Raw genomic sequence first — 23240 nt, forward strand, 5'->3', positions numbered from 1 at the left:
TTGCTGGTCTAATGCTGGTGTCATTCTTATTACAGTTTTTTATGACTGCTAACAAGCGCTTCCCAATACTTGAGATACATTTTCAAAACTCTAAACACAGCAACACATTTACCTCATACAAATAGCCAAATAGTTAATATCCTGTTCAAAAGTGCATTTTCTTAACTACCGGTAAATACCAACTCTGTATTTCACAGTGCAAATAAGGTTTCCTCTATATGCACCAACTTTGTTAAAATATAGCAAACCTGGTTCAGTATCCAATCATTCTTTCAAACACTAGCACAGACTCTCTATTCGAGATAAACATAGTCAATCACTGCACAACCACTGTAAAAAAAACTAACATTTGATGGCAATACAGAAACAGTATTACATGTAATATTTTACTCTCTCCCAGCAAACAGACATTATACAGTAGCATCTGTTTTCTTATGTCAGTTCATTTTTACTGTAATCCACTTCATTTGGACTTTTTTTTCAAATGTACATTTTTGGCAACATACTGTCTACACAATGAGTGATATTTACTGTTAGATACTATATGGAATGTAGATTAGACAAAAAAGGAGTCAGTAACAGTTTTGCAGTAAATGTTATATTTCACTGTGTTAAGGACATTAGCCTACTGTAAATTGTAGCCTAACCCAAAAAAGAATGATCATAATTGTAAACATAATTAGCCATGGTCCCATATGTGTAAAATACACATATACAAAAAATCCACATAAGGGGAAAAAAACAGGATATAAAACTGAACAGTCTTGTTATGTGTAATCTAAACAATCTTTAGCAGTTGGCCACATGTTTTCATCCACATCACATCTGATGTTGGCCCTTGCCATACAGGTTTTATCAAGGGTAGACAATCTGCCAACAATACACGCAGACTAATAAACATAATAGATTACTGCACAATTAACAAATTAGAGACTACCATTATATCTTTAGATGCAGAAAAAGCATTTGACCGGGTAAACTGGAAATATTTATTAGCAGTTCTACACAAATTTGGATTTGGCCCATCCTTCATAAACTGGATCAAAACCTTACATAGCTCTCCTAATGCACGCGTTAGGACAAACGATATCACCCCACAAAGCTTCACTCTGCAGAGGGGCACCAGGCAGGTCTGCCCACTATCACCCTCACTTTTCGTTCTCTTCATTGAGCCATTAGCAGCAGCAATTCGACAAAATGCAAATATTACAGGAATTAACACAGGAACCACAAACCATAAGATAAGTGTCACGTAGGGCTACGCCCCCTCTCCTAGCTGTCACTCCGGTTTCCCTGTTCCCTCGTGTCTGTGTTGTTCTTGCCCGTTAGTCCCGCCCTGCTCGTCTGTTTCATGGTTTCCCCTCATCTGCCACGCCCGTGTTGTCATTATCACCTGGTCCTAGTTTAGTTCCATGTATATTAGTCCCTGTGTCTCCCATGTCTGTATCGGTTGTGCCTGTTCATACCTGTGTGGATTTACTGTTTCTGTTTCGTCTTTGTTGTAAGTACGTACAGCCCAGTCTCTGTTTCCCCTGCCTTGTTTTGGTCCTGTCTACGTGTCTTGCTCGGACTGCCTACACATTATGACCCCTGCCCGTTTTTTCGACTCTGTTTGTGGAATTCCCTTGAATAAATCTCGCTCTCCTCAGCGTTTGTGTCCGCCTCCCTGCTCTGCATCACGCCGATCGTTACAATAAGTCTCTACGCATATGATGTATTACTTTTCCTGCAGAACACACAAGCTTCTCTTCTAAATACAATCAAACTTAGACAGCTTCTCTTCTATAACAGAATATTCCATCAACTGGGGTAAATCAACAGTTTTACCTATAAATTGTAGTTTCCAGAATATGACCACCACTCCACTACAATCAGGTATTATTAGATATTTAGGCTTACATGGCTCTGCTAAACTTTTAGACTTAGTGCAGTTAAATCATATCCCTCTATTAAAAACAATAGAAGATGATCTCACACGCTGGAACGCTTTACCTATATCACTCATGGGGAAAGTCGCTACCATTAAAATGAAGGTTCTACCCAAAGTCAACTATTTATTCTCACTAATCCCAAATAAAGCCCCTGTTTTTATCATTATTTAATTACATGTATATAAATACATTTTGATGGATTGATTGTATACAGGTGTTACTCTAAGTCTGCCCAGATCCACAGTCTTACTTGGTTGTGTCCATCCGCAGCCCGTGTAGTAGGCCAGACAGCCTCTTGATGAAGACTCCTTTGTGTGCTTTTGTGAAGAAAGTCCCACTGGATCATGTTGTTCCATTCAGGGGAAGTTGTGGTGGCCCCTTGACGATGAACTCGTGGAGGTCCGGCTGAGCAGAGCCCATACCACACGGTGAGACAGCTGGTCAGGATGCTCTCAATGGCCCCAGGATGCTCTCAATAGAAGGTGCTAATGATGAGGGTTGGGGCACCAGCTCTTAGTTTGCTGAGAAGTAGAGCCGCTGATTAGCTAATGATGCTGAGTTGGTCCAGGAGAGGTCCTCTGATCAGCCATCCATCTCTCTCTCTCTCTCTCTCTCTGGTTTGACCGACACCAAGGTTAGACCTATTAAAGAGAGTTTTATCTCTCTCGTTTCTTTATTGAGAGCATGAGAACTTTGATACGACTAACAGCAAACAGCTAAAAGTCGTGTCCACTGACGCACCCCTGCGTCAAAGATGGCCGCCGTGCGAGTATATACATTAATGTTATTAATATCTCAGCAATACAACATCGCAGACACACGGTTCATACGTTTTTGAAAACTGGAAACTGTCCCTTTAAATGTTAACCCTTATATGGTCCAAGGGTCTGTGGGACCCATTTAAAAAAATCAGCTTAAAAAAATTCTACAAATTTTTTTTTTTCAATCTGAGATTCATTGGTCCTTGGCTCATTTTCTGTGAGCAACATAAATCAGAAAATATTTTCAATGACCACCCCCCCCGTACCCCCCCCCCCCCCCCCCTTCACATTTGTATTACATACAGGGTCCAGGGTCCACTGGGCCCTGGGCTAGTCAAAGTGGGCAATCAACATTGGGTTGGGTAGTTGATAGTCGTCTGTATGACTTTAAAGGATATACAAACAAAGGACAGAGGTGTTTGGCATGCAAAGGTGAGCAACCATCAACACTTTTGATGGTTGTTACATCAGGGGTTGATTGCATATTGTCAGACAGCAGACGAAGAATCTCTATAGAGACAAAGGGGTGAGATCTGAAAGAAGCATCTTTTCTCTCAGCCCTCATTATCCCTCCCTCCTCTCTGGACCTGTGTGTGTGTGTGTGTGTGTGTGTGTGTGTGTGTGTGTGTGTGTGTGTGTGTGTGTTTCATCCAATCATGGGGACATGATGCTATAAATGCTAAAAATGCTAAAAATGCTATAAAAGATGGCAAAGCGATTCTCAGTTCAGACTACCTTACAGCTGATATTGGAAGAGACAGAGGATTTTGATGGTGATTCAGAAGAAGAAATTTTAGGATCACATTTCTGAAATATCAGAGTCTGATACTGATAATGAAAAGGAGGATGAGCAGCAGCCAGCTCCGTTAGCACCAGCCCGTGAGCAGCTAGCCCTAGGACCAGCCTGTCAGCCAGCATGATTTATGATTCATTTCCTTATTGTGTTACATTTTAATAAAAAAGTAACTAATAAATAAATGAGAGCAAACTAATTTAACATATGTATTGTTTATTTTACTTGCAATTGGGCTAAATCTGCTGATTATTTTAACAAAAAATGCAATGGGTCCCCCACACCCAGCTGGACCCCAAGAATGTAGACCACGCCTGGATCTCATCATTAATTCATGGTTGAGCAGACTGGCCACAAGATGGCAATACATGACCGAGTTGAAGCATGCCCGTATATGGCTAATCCTTTTATGGCTTGCACAAGGGGGGGTTTATTGCTACCCCGGTGTCACTCCCTGTGACTGCTGTGACTGGCGGATTCAAGTGTCAGTCATTACATGACCGCTGACATCACTCACATCGCCCTTTACGGATGTAGGAGGGTTTTAGGACGGCATTAGATCCGTTTCACCTCGGACAAACACGGAAATACAGACTTTGACGGCCGCTAGCTAGCGAGCTAGCGTCTACTTATCTACATGGCGATGATGAAGGTATGTTGATGATTTATGACTAAATGAAAGTTATTTTGCAATATTGATCACTATAATAGCGGGCGATCACAGATAGGGTCGCGAATTTCGCGATGGTCTCGTGTAGTTAGTTCGCTAGCTAGCAGCGGCTAGCTAGCGTCTACTGGTGGCAAACGTGAGTTGTTGACCGGGGGGGGGGCGAACGTAAATTGTTGAGCGGGGTGGGGGTTTGTATATCGCGATCAATCGCCAGTGGAGGGCGACATAGATATGGATCGGAGGTAAATAAACTAGATTTTTTTTCTCGCCGTGTGAAATCGGAAGTGTGGCGTGTGAAGACGGTCAAATGCGTGTGTCACACGCTCAATGCGTGAGACTTGAGAGCCCTGATAGCGGACGATCGCAGATCGGCTCGCGATGAATTACTAGCTGTCTAGCTAGCCTCCTGGCTAGCTGGCTGGCTAGCTAGAAACTGCTTCTGTGCAAACTTCGTAATTTATTCTTTATAAAATTATTTTTACTTTTTTTTTATTATTTCGTTTTTGTCTTTTGCCTATATGTTTGCTTTGTAGATGTGAAAGATGAGTGGATATGGTTTTGGCTAAGCTGACTAGCCTGTAGTTTGGGAGTTCTGTAGTTTAGGGTGTATACATTTCTGTACACTACTTTATACTTGTTTACTACTATTTATATTACATGTTTCACTATTTTTGTGAAGCAAACCCTTGAGCAAACATATTTCAAGCAACAATATTATTGATCTATTTCAGTAAATGTGTAATTTCATATAAAATAAGAAAGCATTTTTGAAAATATGCCTCATATTTTCAGGTTTAGGACCATATTATTTATTTATGCAATACTCTAAGTCAATGTAACCTCATTAGGAAGAGAGCTGAGATTGTTCTGAACATTTTGATTTGAGACATGTGGGTAAAATGCTATAATTAAGTATGTTTAGAGACACATTTATGAAACCATGCTTAAATAGCAAAAGTGGCCTAGAGCGGGGAGGGTTAATTAACGAGCCCGAGTTACAGTGTAATCTAACAACCAACCGATCAACATTACCGCAGCAACAGATTCACCGAACTACTTCAATCAAGCTTGTTAACTCGGCCACACGGACTGAAACAAAGGCGATCAATTCCCTGTTAAACCGTGAACGAGACTCTCATTCCTGGACTTCATATCCAGAAGGACGATTCCCAGCTCACCTGGACGACATAGCTGTTTATCAACGAAGACCCTGTGGTGGAAATTCCCTCCTAATTCAGGAGAATTCAGTGAGGATGACAAAACCCCCCACAAACCTCAGTACGTGAGAGTCTAACCGCTGGGCATAGTTTAATAAAAGGGCATAGTTACTTGAACTGTAGACTTAACTAAGTTTTAGCTAGAACATTTTCAGTGTTTTGTGTTCAACTTTGTTTAGTCTTCATCAAGATTTGTATATACAAAGTTCTCTTTGCTGTGCATGCCATTATCTTTTATTTATCTGATTAATTGACAACTTGTAGTCTTCCCCATTCTCAGACACATCACATTAATTTTTAGTTATTAAGCCAGCGCCATTACTCTTTGTTCTGACCACGTTGGAATAAACCAGCTGAGCTCATTAACATAGTCACGCTGCTCTACTGTTTAAAGTCGGCGCCATTTTAGTTGCTTTGTTCTCCATAGGAGAACTGAGAATACAACTCCCGCCTCCTCACACACACGCCCGCACACTCTCCCCTTTCTACACACACACTCGAGATACCCAGTCTTCACTGTAAATATACTGATCCTTGTTGATGCTGTTTGTTTTAGAATAGTTGGTTTTAAATAAATGTATCATTTATTTTCACCAAATTGTCTGTGTTGATGTCATTCAAAAGTGGTTGTTGCCAAAACCTCCAAAGAATTCACAGTTAAATCCTTCAGATACCAAACAATTAATTACCTTTAGTTGATAACTAAACTTGTGGTTCTGGTATAATTAGAATATGAGACTGATTCTAAATTAATGAGACTGATTAATAATTAAGGTAAAACAAATTATATCTACTTTAAAGGAGTAGTAGGTGAAACCCCTAGGGCTGAGTGTAGGGCAGTGGAGATGGTATCAGTTGAGCGATTAGACCGATATGTAAACTGGTAGGGGTCCAGAAAGGGGCAGGGAAGACTTGATGTGGTGCATGACTAACACTTCATGGGGATGGAGGTTAGTGCAACCGGACGGTAGTCATTGAAGCAGGATGGCGATGCCTTTTTAGGGACAGGGATAATGGTGGTGGCTTTGAAACATGTGGGAAAAACCGCCTGACTCAGAGAGGTGTTGTAGATGTCTGTAAAGACCTCTGCGAGTTACCAGGGACAGTCCTTCATCACACGACCAGGAATGTTGTTAGGCCCAGGAGCTTTCTGAGCATTGATAATGCACTATTGTACAAGGTGACAGGTTTTCCATCTTTCTAGTTACGCAATTGGTGCATTTTCCCCAACCAACAGCTACACTCTGGCAAGTCTCAACAGGTTTTACTAAGGAGACATGGGGAGGAATGTTAGTAAACTGAAAGCAACACACTTGGCACTCACAGCGTTGTACAGATAAAGGAACTGAGGGTGTGAATGAGAACTCAGTTCTTGCACAATCAGAGTGTTTAACCACAATAGCTGAGTGAGTTCTTAGGGAACCAGTACACGTCCACCAGTCACAGCCTTTCACGGTTGGGTTGTTTATCTTTAAACCACATCTTTTCACAACTTTCATCAGGCCCATCACACACTGTCACTTACATGAAGGTCCTCTGTCCAGGGTACCCGCGGGTCCTTAAAAAGTCTTAAAATGTCTTAAATTTAGTTTTCCATATTCAAGGCCTAAAAATGTCTTAAAATGTCTGGAATTTTTTGAGGGGAGGCATTAAATTATTATAAGTGTGTGTTGTTCAGTTGTTCTGGCGCGATGTGAACTTTGCCGAATCTAGCGCTAATGCAGAAAATAACCGCTCCAGGGTCCTAGTGCTAGATTCCTAGCGTTGGAGTATAGGCCTACAGCCTCAACAACGTCAACAATTTTCGTTCGCCAACCCCCCCACCCCCCCCGGTCAACAATTCTCGTTCGCCACCCCCCCCCCCCGTCAACAATGTGCACCTGCATCCCCAGTAATAGTATTATTTTTTCTTGTGAGAGGTATTAAAAAGGTCTTAAAAGTCATTGAATTTGAGATTTAAAAATGTGCAGATACCCTGTCTGTCTTCATAACACTATGTGGACAGATCTGCACATGTTCCTCAGTTTGGTGATATCAACATCTCAGTCACTCGTGTTAGAGTGTTAGTTCACAGTTTACAATTACACACATACAGCGGTGCCCCCGGTGCATATTACACCAGTGTCAAATCACCATCAGCTCAATTTGTAGCCCCTCACTAGTGGAGGTAACAGTTACACCCATTTAACACATCAAATCTCTCCCGTTCAAGTTTACAGGACAAACACTGTAAAGTAAAGAACTATGAAGGATCTCTCGTCTTGATCCACACATGCATGTAGGGGATTTAGTTGTGTGTGTAGGGATTTTAGTTATGATATTTAAATACCCTACCTGCTTGTGTGTGTAGGGGTTTTAGTTATGATATTTAAATACCCTACCTACTTGTGTGTAGGGGTTTTAGTTCTGATTTTTAACTAACCTACCTGCTTGTGTGTGTAGGGGTTTTAGTTATGAGATATAACTAACCTACCTACTTGTGTGTAGGGGTTTTAGTTCTGATTTTTAACTAACCTACCTACTTGCCTACAACTAAGGATTTAAACAGGTGCAGAAGAAGGATTGACGTGCATAAAACTTATAAAATATCTGACTCCAAATTATAGTTGATAAGAATCTAAAAGAACTCACTTCTTAATTAGATCAGTACAGGTTATAGAATATACCTAACCAACTTTATAAAGTACCTTGCTATAAACTATAGCTGCTTTGTCAGAGGTTTATCATAAACATGCATAGCAGATGGGATACTTTAGAGGGAATTGGTATTAGCATTGATTTGCCTTTAACTGATAATACTGATAACCAAGGAATAGCCTGGCTACACAATAAACCAGATTTATTCAATATCCAACAAAATATAAAACAATAACACAACCATTGTACTATAACAATGATAATACCAAATAGAAACAGAAATACCAACCGGTGCAGGTTACCTCACGGTGCAAAGGAAGAAGATGAGGATGAGGAAGAAGAAAAGAGAAGAAAGAGGAAGAGTCCTGCACCCACAATCCTCTCCCTTTATACCCCCCAGCATCTCAAAGGAACAGTCACAAAAACCAGGTTAACCAATGGGAATCAGGATGTTGGTAAAGACAACAGAGTACATTTGCATACAGAGTGCATTTCTACACAGGACTGCCACCTTTGGGGTGAAGTCTACAAACCTTCTCCGTGAGTGATGGAACTCTTACCCTGTTATCATAACCTTTCCCAGCACACAACAAGCTGCAAAATGAGACTAAACATGCCACACAAACATACTGACATAACTAAAATACAAATAGTCAGTTTTATCCCATTGCTCTGGGAACCTCTTGAGGTAAATCAACATTTGTTGCCCCCCCGGTTTTATGGAGGAACACCAGATCCTGTATCCCCCACAGGAACATCCACCACTCCTACACACTACTGTGTTTGTGATGGTGTTTTATACATGTTCTGTGATAAACTACCATGTTTCTGACTGTGTTTTATACTTGTTCCTATATTTGTGATGGTATTTTCTATGTGTTCTCTGATACTTTGTTTGTGACAGTGTTGCTCTATTCCATCTGTTACTTTTTGGTTATTTTCAAACTGGAATAAACAGGTGGCTCTTCAGAATAATCCTGAAATGACACAAACACACATACAAACACACACACACACAAACACAGACACCATTGTATTGGTTCACAATATTTGCACATTGTAGTACAACAGTTAAATTACATGAATAAGTATTTTGCTAGCTGTAGTTTGCAATGGTGTTGAGTGACTTTATGAAGTATAAGATATCAGGTTAATGTGCTCACCTGTCAAGTTAATGTTCTCACCTGTCTGAAGGCTCGTTCTCAATTATTTGTCTGAATATATCACACTCTCCTCAACCTGGAGAGACATGATTAAACCCCACGTTACTGTCTGAATATATCACACTCTCCTCAACCTGGAGACATGATTAAACCCCACGTTACTGTCTGCTTGGACATACGGTTTCTGTCTCTATCTTTCTCTCACACACACACACACACACACACACACACACACACACACACACACACACACACACACACACACACACACACACACACTCATCTTTGGGATCTTTGACCTTTTTTACCATGAATGAGACACACACACACACGCACGCACACATACATACACACACACACACATACACACACACACACACACATTCTGGAGCTGTTTTACCTCGTTGTGTTTTCTTTCTCCTCTCTTCTCTTGACTGTTTTGTTTTCTTCCTGAGTAATGAGAATATGAGCATCTGTCACTCACACACATGCTGGGACGTTGTTTACATCATCACACATGACCCCTGACCTGTTAGACTGGATGTAAGTGTGAAGATGAAGCACTACACACACACCACTCAGGAATTCTGCTGATGTCAACATCTTGGTTCAGTTTCTTACTCACACCAAGACCACAGTGGTGCTGCAGTGTGAATGTGAACATAGCTGACCACACTGTTACACTGTTACACTATCACCCTGTTCACACTGTTACACTATCACACTGTTCACACTGTTCACCCTGTTACACTGTTCACCCTGTTACACTATCACACTGTTCACACTGTCACTATATCACACTGTGTGTTTATTCATACCTTTCACACGTGTGCAGTAAGCTCCAGCAACCACTAGCAACACTAGCAGCACTAGCAGTAGCACCAATGACAACTGCAGGGTGGTGTTTGGTGATTGGTGATCCCCCAGGTTATTAAAGGTTGGGTCCAGTTCTTAAGAGGAAAAACAGGAGGAGAAACAGAATGTAAGAAAAAATGGTGTAAGACATTCTGAGTGTGTTAATGGAATAATGAGTGTGTAAATAATGACTGTGTGTTTGTGTTAAGGTTTGGTTAACTGCTGTTAAGCTGCACTGTGAGACCCACATGGTGAGGTTTGTGTCTGCCACTCCCTCTCAGAACCACAGTTCTGAAAGGTTTAGTTGAGTGTCAAAATTCATCAGTTTACCTTTAACAGTGAGACTGAAGTTCCTATGTTGATTGTAATTAATCCAGCATGAATATAATCCATTATCCTCTTCAGTCAGGTCTGAGATCAGCAGAGATAGATTTCCTGGAGATTCCTCATTAAACATCTGAACTCTGCCACTGTAGCGGGGACTGAGTTGAGTAGAGTGGAGATCTTCATGGTGTGGTGATCTCCACTTCACTCTCCACTCTCTACTCCACGTGTGGTCCATCAGATGAGTGCAGGAGCAGGACAGGAACACAGACTCTCCTGGAGATCTACTGACCTCAACATGCTGCTTATTCTCTGATAGACTGCAGCCTGGAGAGAGAGAGAGAGAGAGAGAGAGAGAGGGGGGGGGGGGAGGGAGAGGGGGATTAGAGAGAATGAGAGAGGGAGGGAGAGAGAATTTCTTTGAATGTCTGCCATGCCTTGTTATCATCGTTCTCACCTGTGTCTTGTTAGTTCCATGTTCTTATAATCCCTGTGTTTCCCTAGCCCGTGGTCGGTGATTGTGGTTCGTTCCGTTTTGTGTCCCAAATCTGTTTGCGATCTGGTACTCTTAGTGTTTTGTTCATTCGTGCCCTTGTACTTTTGTTATCTGTCGTGTGGTGAATCTGCTCGGTTTGTTCCTGCTCGTTCTGTTTCCCTGCCTTGTTGTGTTCTTGTATAATTATGCCCATCTACCTGTCATACTCCGATTGCCCTCCCGTTATGACCCGTGCCTGTGACTACGACTTCGATTATGGAATTCCCTTTAATAAATCTCGCTCTCCTCAGCGTTTGTGTCCGCCTCCTAGTTCTGCGATGCGCAGATCGTTACAAAATCACCGACCTAATAAGGACACAGTGAGGGAGCGCTAATGTTTAATCGCTGTAATGAGATGTTGGCTGGTTCAATTCAGTTCAACTCTCTGGTATTACAGCGCGAACAAACCAGAGACAGGAATTCCCCTTGCGCTGTGGGTACAGGGGAGTCACAAGCTCCCTGATAAGTGCTATGTGTCTGCCCGACTCAATAAAGACTACAGGGAGGAGCAACCTGTAGTGCGCGATTCGGGCAGGCGGAATGAATATGCAGACGAGCATTGACTTGGCTCTCGGTTGGCTTTCAAAAGCCATTGTGAACTCCCGATGCCTCTGACAAGTCACCATGAAAGCCACCGAGAAGTGGTTGTGTCTGTGTGTTTTTTCAGGCGCAGATCAGACCGGGGAAAAAAGACCACGCCCCCGAAGCAGAACCTCGCCGCCACAGCGCATCATGAGGTCGTCGCCTTCCCTAAGGAAGACCTCCCTCCTCTGATCCTGCCAGCCTCTCCCCTAGAGACGCCGAGGAATTTTTTTGGGGGGGAGTAGTGGACAATCTCTGCGAGAGTGACCGACCCCACCTCCTGAGGATGTCAGCCCGGTGGTCCCGCCTCCTGAGGACGTCAGCATGGCGGTCCCACCCCCCGAGCATGTCTTCTCGCCTCAGCGGCCTGTTCCCGCGACCCGGAAGGGGTCTACCACGCCTCCTGTTCCCCCCCGGAAGGGGTCTACCACACCTCCTGTTCCCGCGACTCGGAAGGGGTCAGCCGCGTTTCCTGTTCCCGCAACCCGGAAGGGGTTGTCGCCTGTTCCTGTTCCCGCGACCCGGAAGGGGTCGTCGCCTGTTCCTATTCCCGCTGCCCGTCTGCCAGCCACGCCTGTTCCTGCTGCCCATCTGCCGGCCACACCTGTTCCCGCTGCCCGTCTGCTGGCCACACCTGTTCCCGCTGCCCATCAGCGGACCCTGCCTGTTTCCCCGGAGACTGTGCTGCTCACGTGTGGGCTTGGACACAATGCTCCTCCTTTTGGATGTTTGTCCCCTGGGCCCATGTTCCCCTTGATCCCCGGTCCCATCCCTGGTTTTGTTTTGGTTCCAGTCCCGGTGTTTGTGCCTGTTCGTGTCCTTCGGGGTGGGCAGCATCTGCAGCTGGACTGGACAGCTGAGGCTGATCGGGCATTTTCGTTGCTTAAAGGGGCGTTCACCTCGGCGCCTATTCTACATCTCCCTGATCCCCAAGTCCCTTTTGTGGTGGAGGTCGATGCCTCGGAGGTGGGTGTGGGGGCAATTCTCTCCCAACGCCAAGGAAACCCCCCTAAGTTGGTTCCTTGTGCCTTTTACTTGAAAAAATTGCAACCGGCAGAGCAAAACTATGACGTTGGTAACCAGGAACTTCTAGTGATAAAACCCGCTTTAGAGCAGTGGAGACACTGGTTAGAGGGGGCTGAACATCCCTTTGTTGTTTACACGGACCATAAAAACTTGGAATATCTAAAAGAGGCCAAGCGACTGAATCCCCGACAAGCCAGATGGGCGTTGTTCTTCTCCCGGTTTTGATTCTCCGTTTCCTACCAGCCTGGTTCGAAGAACACTAAAGCAGATGCCCTATCATGCATTCATGAAAAGGATCCCGCTGACAAAACACCGGAGTATGTACTGCCTCGCTCCTGTTTCCTGGCTGCTGTTTGTTGGAACCTGCAAGGTGAATTGGAAGACGCTCTACGAAGTGATCCTAGCCCTGACGACTGCCCAGAAGGAAAACAGTATGTTCCTGTGTCACTAAGAGGGCGCTTCCTACAAATCACACACGATACCGCAGGCACTGGTCACCCCAGAATCACACGCACTACACATCTCCTGTCACGGCGGTATTGGTGGGCATCTCTAAAAGACGACATGCGGGACTATATATTAGCGTGTAGCGTATGCACTAAGAGTCGCACCCCCCGAACGGTCCCTTTGGGAAACTATTACCACTGTCAATTCCACGCCGTCCCTGGTCACACATAGCGATGGACTTTATTACTGACCTGCCCAAGTCAGAGGGGAATACATTTATTTTAGTAGTCATTGGTAGATTCTCGAAAATGTGTTGCTTGATTCCCTTTCCAGGGCTGCCCACTGCCATGGAAACAGCCCAAGCCATTTTTACTTTCGTTTTCTATGTCTTTGGATTACCAGAAGATATTGTCACCGATCGCGGAGTCCAATTCACCTCACAGCTGTGGAGGCAATTTTGCTAACTACTCAGGGTCGCAGTCAGCCTTACCTCTGGGTATCACCCTCAGTCTAATGGAGAGGTGGAACGGGTGAATCAAGAAATAGGGAGATTTTTAAGACAATACTGTGTCTCCCAAACCGGCTGGAGCAAGTACTTACCCTGGGCTGAATACGCCCGTAATTCACTCATGCACTCTTCCACCAAGATGACCCCCTTCCAATGTGTATATGGCTATCAACCGGCTTTTTTTCCATGGGATAATACACCATCAGACATCCCGGCGTTAGATAACAGCACGCGATCATGGGAGCGGGCCCACGTACACCTACGCCGTGCCCTGCATACCCGGAGGCTCCACACTGAGCGTCGCCGCCTCCCCATTCTGGTCTACCACCCAGGTCAGTGTGGTTGTCCACCCGTAACCTGAACGTGCAACAGAATAAGAAAAAGCTTAGCCCTAAATACATCAGGCCCTTCAAGGTGCTGCGTCGGATAAACGCCGTCTCATATGAATTGCAACTGCCCCCTCATTATCGCATTCATCCTGTCTTTCATGTCTCTCTGCTTAAGCCTGTGTTTTACAGTCCCATGTCTGCTGCTGCGCCACTTACCAAGCCACCTGAGCTGCTGGAACTCGACGGTCGCCCTGCCTACCTCATTCAGGACATCTTGAAAACCCGTCGGGGTGGGCTTCAGTATCTCATAGAGTGGGAGGGCTATGGTCCCAAGGAGCGGGCATGGGTCCCCGCACGGGATGTGTTGGACCCTACTCTCATCGCTGAATTCCACGCTGCTCATCCTCACTTCCCTGCTCCCAGGCGTCGTGGCCGCCCCCCCGTCTAACCGATCTGTTGCGGCTGGAGCCGCTCGTCAGAGGGGGGAACAGCACCCAATCACCATGCAGATGCGGTTCACCTGCTGCTCATGGCCTCCCCCATTTGCAACTATTTAAGCTTCCCCCTCACTCTTCCGGGTTGTGAAGTATTGATGCCATGCCACATATCACTTAATTACCTTCAGGATTAATAAAGTACCTATCCTATCCTATCCTATCCTACCAAGCGTTTTCTCTGTGTTTCTGCTTTCCCATGTACCGACCTCTGCTCTCCTCCTAGATCTCGTTCCCTGCCTAGCCCCTCTGTACCTCCTGGCTTCTGTCTCACCGGCGTGACCCTGGACTGTCCTGACTACAATTACTATACTCCTGCACAACACACCCTGAATGGAGTAACTCGCCTGTTTGATTACTCTGTAATCGCTGTTTCAATAAAAGCGGCTATTATCCGCATTTGGGTCCTTGTCTGCCTGATTAGTACATTACAATATTTTGAACTTATTACTTAACTTATTACTTAACTGTGACGGGCAGGTGTGAGCAACGAAAAGGAAGCGATCACTCCAAGTCTCAGGGAAAAAGGATGGTTTAATAGAAGTGTGCAAACCAAAAACCCGTGCATTAGCTCCAAATTAAGGATATAATGACCAGCGGTCAACTGGTACGACGACAAGACATATATAGACAGACAAACGACCATCAGGTGGGAACGGATCACGGGCTCCGCCCACCTGAGGGGCGTACACGACATCACAAAACAACAACAACGACAGCCGCTGTGGACGGAGGCGACCGGTAGGGGGGCGCCTCACCGTGACAGACCCCCCCACCAAGCCGCACTCCCCTCCACTGGGTGTGTGGCACACAGCGGCTGCACAACAACACGAAGGGGCAGGAAGGCAAGGACAAACAGGGACACACATCCTGCAGTCCACGAGCTGAAACACAAAACACATAACGTTAGTCAGCTCACCTCCCTGGGCGGGACCCTGGACCGACCGGGCCGTTAACAACACATAACCACGCCCCCGTCGGTCACAGGGCCCTCACGCCCTAACCGGCCCTTGGCCGGTGAGCCCCACAGGTGTGAGGACGAGGAGCTATGGCTCCTGTGTCGTCCTTAGCGTATGTGTGTGTGCAGGTTACCTCCCCGAGGCGTGGCGTCTTCACCTCCTGGACCTACCTCCTCCAAGAGCTGACCCCTGCCTTCTGCTAGGGGTCACCCCAGCCTCCTGGGGGAGCCAACCCCTCCCGGGGTCCCTCATCACAAGGTGGACTCCTCCACCCAACCCAGGAGCGCCAGAGACCGAGGCCCAGAGCACCCCCGACGCGGGCTAGGGAGCAGACCCAAGGGCCTCCTGGTCACCCCGGGCAGGAGGGAGGATCTCCATCCCCAGCAGGAGCTTTTCAGACCTGAGCCCCATGGTCCCCAAACATCCGGGGGCCCCAGCCCTCTAGGGAGGGGCTCTTCACGACCGGGCTCCGGTCACCCCACAACACAAGGGGGCTCCTGCCAGGTGGAGACCCCCACAAGGTCCAGGAACACCACGACACCGCCAGGGGGAAGCACCTGCACAGAAACAGCACACACACACACACCCCAACACCAACATAGAACACAAACGCGCCTCAGACGCCCTCCGTGCCATACCCAGTGGCACGGGACCACAACCGCCCCCTTCCCAAACACACATTTAAGGGGAGGAGCAAGCGTGGAATTACACTTAACAGTAGACAACACGCAACACACAAAACATGCACACAAAGACTCGACAAACAGAACTTAGTGCGCAGACACTGAACGAACGGGACCGATACTTGCGTGCACTACACATAAACGACGGTGACGCGCCGCTCAGAGTCGCAGTCGCTCCCCACATAAAACACATGACACACGGGGAGCGAGGCGACAGTGACGAGCGGCGACCGCGTCACACACACAAAACACTTAACATATAACAAACGCGCACGCACACAGATCCTCACGTCCGTTCACCTGGACACACTAACACCACACAAGACGAAGAGCTTACCAGGGAGACTGCCCTGGTCCTCGCCGTGCCACAAACACAACACGAGCACGGCGGAGCTCTTCCAACAAACAAACACAAAGAGTTTTTTCCCAGGGCAGACAGCCCTGGTCCTCGCCGTGCCACAGACAACACAAAAGCACGGCGGAACTCTTCACAAAACACCACGCAGACAAACACTTACCACGAGACATGACCACGAACGAAGGAGAAAGAAAAAGAGACTCGGCGGCTTTCGAAGGGTGGCTGGTCATTCTGTGACGGGCAGGTGTGAGCAACGAAAAGGAAGCGATCACGCCAAGTCTCAGGGAAAAAGGATGGTTTAATAGAAGTGTGCAAACCAAAAACCCGTGCATTAGCTTCAAATTAAGGATATAATGACCAGCGGTCAACTGGTACGACGACAAGACATATATAGACAGACAAACGACCATCAGGTGGGAACGGATCACGGGCTCCGCCCACCTGAGGGACGCACATGACGTCACCAGACAATAACAACAACAGCCGCTGTGGACGGAGGCGACCGGTAGGGGGCCGCCTCACCGTGACATTAACTTATTACAATATTACTTAACTTATTTTTTATGACTGAAGGAAATGAAATGCTTAAACTTGTAATGATACACTGACATGCAGTTAAATACTCTAATAAGATAATGACATGATTTAGAGGTGAATAATTTGTTTTATTTTTAACAGTGCTTACATACTATTTTGTTTTAAACTCTACATTCGTAACTGAGGTGTACTAATAGACTCTGATCTCAGTTTTAGCAGTCATATATAGCCAGTAACTAAGCCTTTTATCATCTTAAGAACCAGACATGTGAACAAGTCACTAAGTTGCAAGTAACAAGTAAGTCTCAAAGTCTTCACAATCAAGTCTCGAGTCAAGTCCCAAGTCAATACAATCGTCTCAAGTCAAGTCTCAAGTCAATACAAGCAAGTCTCGAGTCAAGTCCCAAGTCTTAAACTTCAAGTCCTAGTCAAGTCACCAGATGTAATTTCAATATTTAACACAATTGATGCAGTTGATTAGTAGTATATTAAGTTAGACTAACTAACGTTATGCGTTTGAGTGTTTCGGTTTGCTTGAGTGAGATGTCGTCGCAATTGTCGTCATCACCTACAGCCCCTCCCCCCCTCCCCACCTCAGTGACTTTTGTCTGTTCGTTCGTCCGTCTGTCCATCCGTTCCCCCCGGTCCCCGCTTTCGAATTATCGTTGGTGCGGACCGCTGACACAAGTCAAGTTGCTCATGTGGACCCTTGTAAAAGTTCATTTTCGACCCCTGAGTTATCACATCCCAGCTAGCTAGCTAACCATTATAGCATTATGTTAAATATACATAGCAGAGGCTTACTTTTGTTTGTGCAGCCTCAAATGTTGAACAAAGTTTGAAGTGGTTGCATCTCCATCTCTTATCCTCTTATTACTTATTTATTATGTTAAAATAAGGATTTCAAGTCTTTTCAAGTCTTAAAGCTCAAGTCCGATTTCAAGTCCAAGTCGCAAGTCTTCAGTGACGTTGTCGAGTCAAGTCACAAGTCATCAGTTTAGTGACTCGAGTCGGACTCGAGTCCAAGTCATGTGACTCGAGTCCACATGTCTGTTAAGAACATCAATAAGATCAGAGATTTATTGTCGAAACCACATCTTGAGAAATTCATCCATGTTTTTGTCTCTAGCAGGTTGATTACTGTAACAACCTCCTAACAGGACTCCCAAAAAAGACAAACAACTACAGCTGATTCAAACTGTAGGAGCAAACGAAGTGATCACATCACCCTCATTCTTAAGATCTTACACTGGCTACGTGTACAATTCAGGACAGACTTCAAGGTGTTATTACTGGTCTATAAATCACTTAATGGTGCAGGACCAGCATATCTAGTTTATCTATGTATTATATGTATTTATTTATGTATTATTTATGTATATACACACCTACACAAGGACACGCCCCCACTCACAGTCCCCACCTACTGACACACCCACACAAGGACACGCCCCCACCTACAGTCACGGACGTAATTTGGGGGTGGGACGGGGGGGACATGTCCCCCCCACTTTTTCAAAAGCCGGTTTTGGTCCCCCCCAGTTTTTACAGTTAAAAGCAAATATTTAAATAGCGACGAAGCCATGCCCCCCCACTTTGTAACGGTTAAAAAACTAATATTTAAATAGCGACAAATCTAGTGCTAGGACCATGCAGAAAACGACCGCTCCGAGCTCTGCTCCGGTAACACTTTAAGCCATGCCCCCCCCCGTCAACATAATTCGTGTCCCCCCCACCTATGAAATCAAAATTACGTCCGTGCTCACAGTTCCCACCTACTGACACACCTACACAAGGACACGCCCCCGCTCACAGTCCCCACCTACTGACACACTCACACAAGGACACGCCCCCGCTCAAATTCTCCACCTACTGACACACCTACACAAGGACACGCCCCCGCTCACAGTCCCCACCTACTGACACACCTACACAAGAACACGCCCCCGCTCACAGTCCCCACCTACTGACACACCTACACAAGAACACGCCCCCGCTTACAGTCCCCATCTACTGACACACCTACACAAGGACACGCCCCCGCTCACAGTCCCCACCTACTGACACACCTACACAAGAACACGCCCCCGCTTACAGTCCCCATCTACTGACACACCTACACAAGAACACGCCCACACTCACAGTCCCCACACACTGACTCACCTCCCTATCATCTAACTCTCCTGTTTCAAGATTCAATACTTTATTGCCATGTAACTTGTGCTAGTTGCTAGGGACTTGCTTTAGTGTGCTCATTGACAAGAAACAAAAACACAGTAAAAGACATAAATAACATATTACACACAAGAGATACATTAATAAATATATATTGAAGATATCAAATACAATTTTTACAACTATATGTCAGTCACAGTGGTTTACTTTTAAGGTGTTGGTGCAGGGTAGGGAGGCTATTTAAGTGCCTGATGGCTCTGCAGTATGTGCTTTTGAGAAAACATGATGTTGTAGATGTTATGGATCTCAACCTCCTACCTGATGGGAGGACGCTAAAGAAGGAGTTAGCTGGATGTGATCGATCAAGTAGAATTTTCAGCCCTTTCCGACAGATGCGTGTTTCATAAGTGCTAGAGATGCAGGGAAGTTTGCAGCCAATGATCTTTGAGGCTGTGCGAACTACCCTGTCTACCTGCAAGAACACTTTCAATAGCTGCATGGTAAAACTGCAACATCCCCTCACGGGCCACCCCAAACTTCCTTAGCTGACGCAAGAAGAAGAGTCTCTGGTGAGCTTTTTTGGTGATACAATTAAGATTTTGGTCCCATTTCAGGGAAGATTCTATTGTTGTGCCTAGAAATGTAAAACTATCCACTCGTTCCACTTTCACAGTGTTTATGTACAGTGGCTGGGATGCTTTCTTCTGTCTGCGAAAGTCTACAACTAGCTCCTTAGTTTTAGCTACATTTACCTCTAGGTTATGGATGTGACACCATTGCATAACCGCATGTACCTCGTTCTTATAAGCAGAACCATCATCATCCGAAATTAGACCAACTACTGTAGTATCTTCCGCAAATTTTATCATTTTAAAGGACTCAGTGTGTGATTTACAATCATTTGTGTACAGAGAATATAAAAGTATCCCAGCCTATAAATGTCTACAGGTCCCTCCGTTCAGTGGTGTGAATCCTCCAGTCTGTCCTGAGAGAGCCAGTCTGCTGCACCCTGAACGTGTCTCCTTCTCTCCTCCAGCAGCCCAGTCTAGTGTCTGTTTAGCTCTGCGCTGGGAGCCCTTACTGTAGCGTCTAGCGTCTTCCTTTAGTTTGGTGATCTGTGTAGGTGCTTCTCTGTTGTTCTGGACATTAAAGACGTAACAGCTCCACTCTCTCCACCTGCTGCTCCTGCCTCCTCACTGCAGTGACCTTCCCAACATGATGGAGCTCCGTCCTAATGAGCTTCTTTCTTTTGTGTGTGAAGCACTTTGAGTCTGCAGTATGTATGAAAGGTGCTGTAGAAATAAACTTGCCTTGACTTGCCTACATTGTCATTTTGTGTTTTTGTGCAGTTTGTTGTTTTAATGTTCAGTTGATAAAAAGAAAAACTTCTAAGTATGTGTCCTTAGACTCTTGACCACTAACATAAACCATCTGAACACTTTCAAACTGCCTCTACACACTGCTGGAACTGGGATGTGAGTGACTCACCTCTAACGACTAGGCTGATATATGTAGACTCTCCACAGTAGTAATGTCCTGTGTCTTCTTCACTGAGGTTTGAGATGAGCAGAGAGAAGTTACTGGAGGGTGTTTGATCAAATATGGAGACTCTGCCCCTGTAGCGTCCTGCCTTATTAGACACCACAGTGCGACCTGTAGACTGAAGTGAAAATCCAACGGTCCATTTGATGACGTCATGGTTGTCTGGACAACGGCAGGACAGCAGTACAGACTCTCCTGGAGAACGACTGACAGTGAATTCTTGAGAATCCATCCTGGTGCAACCTGCAGAAGACACAGTGCAATAAAACCATCATCACCTTCTACCTGCAGTGTACCACACATTCATTACTTCATTCAGTGATCTCTAATGCACTGTTCTGTGAGTGGAGGAGGAACTGATGTTGGAACAGACTGAACCAGACAAGACAAGAACACAGAGCAGAATGAAGAACATGGAGTCTGGTCTGTTAGAGACACAGTCTGGTCTGTTAGGGACACGGTCTGGTCTGTTGGGGACACGGTCTGGTCTGTTGGGAACACTGTCTGGTCTGTTGGGAACACGGTCTGGTCTCACAGTCTGGTCTGTTAGTGACACAGTCTGGTCTGTTAGTGACACAGTCTGATCTGTTAGTGACAGTCTGGTCTGTTAGGGACACAGTTGATGTATCAAAAACTCAGGAAACAACGAACTGGTGGAAAGTGCGTAAAGAAGGACGGGGGTGTGAGGAGATCAGACGTCATTCATGATGTGAAGACAAACAGACACCACAACAACATCCAGCAAGGACAGTGTGTCCCAGTGAAGAACTTTGTGAAGGTTTGTAATGAACAAGGAGAGCTGAGAAGATCCACTGTGTGGAGGATGACCAGGATGAATCTTCAGATGATCATGAGATCAGTTTAACACACAAGACAAGAGGAGGAATGAACACACACACACTAGTGTGTGTGTGTTCTAGTATTCAGCCAGAAACCAATTTCTGTTACCTTCACTACTATCAATAATGAGGTAATCAAACAGGTGGAGTCCTATAAATATCTTGGTGTGATGATTGATGCTAGCTTATCATGGAAACACCACATCGACTATATCTGTAAAAAAACCAGACAGAGACTTTATTTTCTCCGTCGCCTCCGATCTTTTGGAGCTACTCGACAGATACTCCTGTTGTTCTATACTGCTGTTATTTTGAGTGTTCTGCAGTATTGCAATGCTGTGTGGTATAATTGCTTGTCCATATCTGTAAAGTCAGGATTGAAATATTTGATTAAGATATGTTCAAAAATTGTGGGTCAGCCTCTAGAAAGATCATATGAGACCACCTATCATAGCAACACAATGCGGCTGGCTAAAAACATAATTTTTGGTACTAATCATGTTTTGAAGAGTGAATATGTACTTCTCCCATCGGGGCGGCGTTATAATGTTCCAAGGTTCAATAAGGTTAGACTGAAGAATTCTTTTGTACATCAGTCAATCATTAACTTAAACAAAGAACTTAATCTATAACTTTAAAAGGTGTTAAAATATGAGTAAATGGTATACGCACTGTACAATGTTTGTGTCCTATGTGTTGCCTATGTGTTAATGGAGCTACTGTGTGTATGCAAGACAAATTTCAGATCTGATCTGATAATAAAGTATTATCATCATCATCATCATCATCATCACACACACACGCAACGAACACACACAACAACCACACACACACACATACACACACAGAACACAGAACAGAGACACCACAACAAAAATCCACATAGTGGACACACACACACACACACACACAGAACAGAGACACCACAACAAACATTCACATAGTGGACACACACACACACACACACACACACACACAGAACAGAGACACCACAACAAACATTCACATAGTGGACACACACACACACACACACACACACAGTACACAGAACAGAGACACCACTGTGTGGATGACCAGGATGAATGAGTCTGTTATTCTCTTCATGTATTTTGTAAGATCAAAAGCACCTCATAAACCCGACTAGTAACATGTTCAAATACATACATACACACACACACACACACACACAAATACATACATCCATACATAACTAAACCCAGAGGACAGGTCAATATCAAACACTGGTAACCGAACCCAGAGGACAGGTCAATATCAAACACTGGTAACTAAACCCAGGTGCTGGGGTTGTCTCCATGTCCTCTATCGTACACACAGCAGTGCTACACACACACAGCATGAAGACACACACAGATACACATGTACAACTCACCTGCAGTCACCTGTAGTCCACAGTAGAGGAGAAACACACACACAAGCATCTTTAATCAAGAGACTCAAACAGGTGTGGAGCTCTGGAAACACACTGCTTCCTAGTTCTCTCTCTCTCTCTCTCTCTCTCTCTCTCCCTCTCCCTCTCCCTCTTTCTTTTGGTCTGTTTGTCTGTCTCTCTCATGTCTAGCAGTTCCACTTTGATAGTGTAAGATTTGTAACTGGCATTTTTTTCATAACACCACATCTTTCTACATTTTTTATCCTTCATAACGCTTCCACTTTTTTGCTGTTCATAATGTTTGATAGCAGATTTAAAAAGTGGATTTTTTTCATCATAACACACTTTCTTGATTCATCAGTGATACTAATTTTAAAAAGCACTTCAGAACACAAAAATAATAATAGATGTTTGATTATATAATGTAATTTGTTCAAAGACATGAATGTTACAAAAAGAGTCACATTTAATATCATGACTGTAGA

The 23240-nt window shown here is 44.9% G+C and overlaps 1 protein-coding gene across 7 annotated transcripts in view; it reads right to left on the minus strand.

Moving 5' to 3' along the window:
- Nucleotides 1-22863, minus strand: part of LOC143486763 (polymeric immunoglobulin receptor-like) — a 35913-nt gene extending 13050 nt beyond the window's left edge. For 4 of the 7 annotated variants that reach the window (XM_076986174.1, XM_076986172.1, XM_076986171.1 and 1 more), the window contains exons 1-8: nt 22756-22863; nt 20473-20769; nt 10358-10678; nt 9991-10122; nt 9573-9622; nt 9194-9306; nt 8299-8986; nt 2182-2572 (exon numbers count right to left, since the gene is read on the minus strand). In XM_076986174.1, coding sequence (XP_076842289.1) covers nt 9244-9306; nt 9573-9622; nt 9991-10122; nt 10358-10678; nt 20473-20769; nt 22756-22804 — 912 coding nt within the window. In that variant the 5' untranslated portion in view covers nt 22805-22863 and the 3' untranslated portion in view covers nt 2182-2572; nt 8299-8986; nt 9194-9243. Of the gene's footprint in view, nt 1-2181; nt 2573-8298; nt 8987-9172; nt 9307-9572; nt 9623-9990; nt 10123-10357; nt 10679-20472; nt 20770-22755 lie in introns of all 7 variants that reach the window. The other 3 variants (XM_076986176.1, XM_076986177.1, XM_076986175.1) reach the window with 3 other exon arrangements.
- Between the last annotated feature and the right edge of the window lie 377 nt (nt 22864-23240).

The sequence above is a fragment of the Brachyhypopomus gauderio genome, unplaced genomic scaffold (genome assembly GCF_052324685.1).
Source record: "Brachyhypopomus gauderio isolate BG-103 unplaced genomic scaffold, BGAUD_0.2 sc45, whole genome shotgun sequence".
Classification (NCBI taxonomy): domain Eukaryota; kingdom Metazoa; phylum Chordata; class Actinopteri; order Gymnotiformes; family Hypopomidae; genus Brachyhypopomus; species Brachyhypopomus gauderio.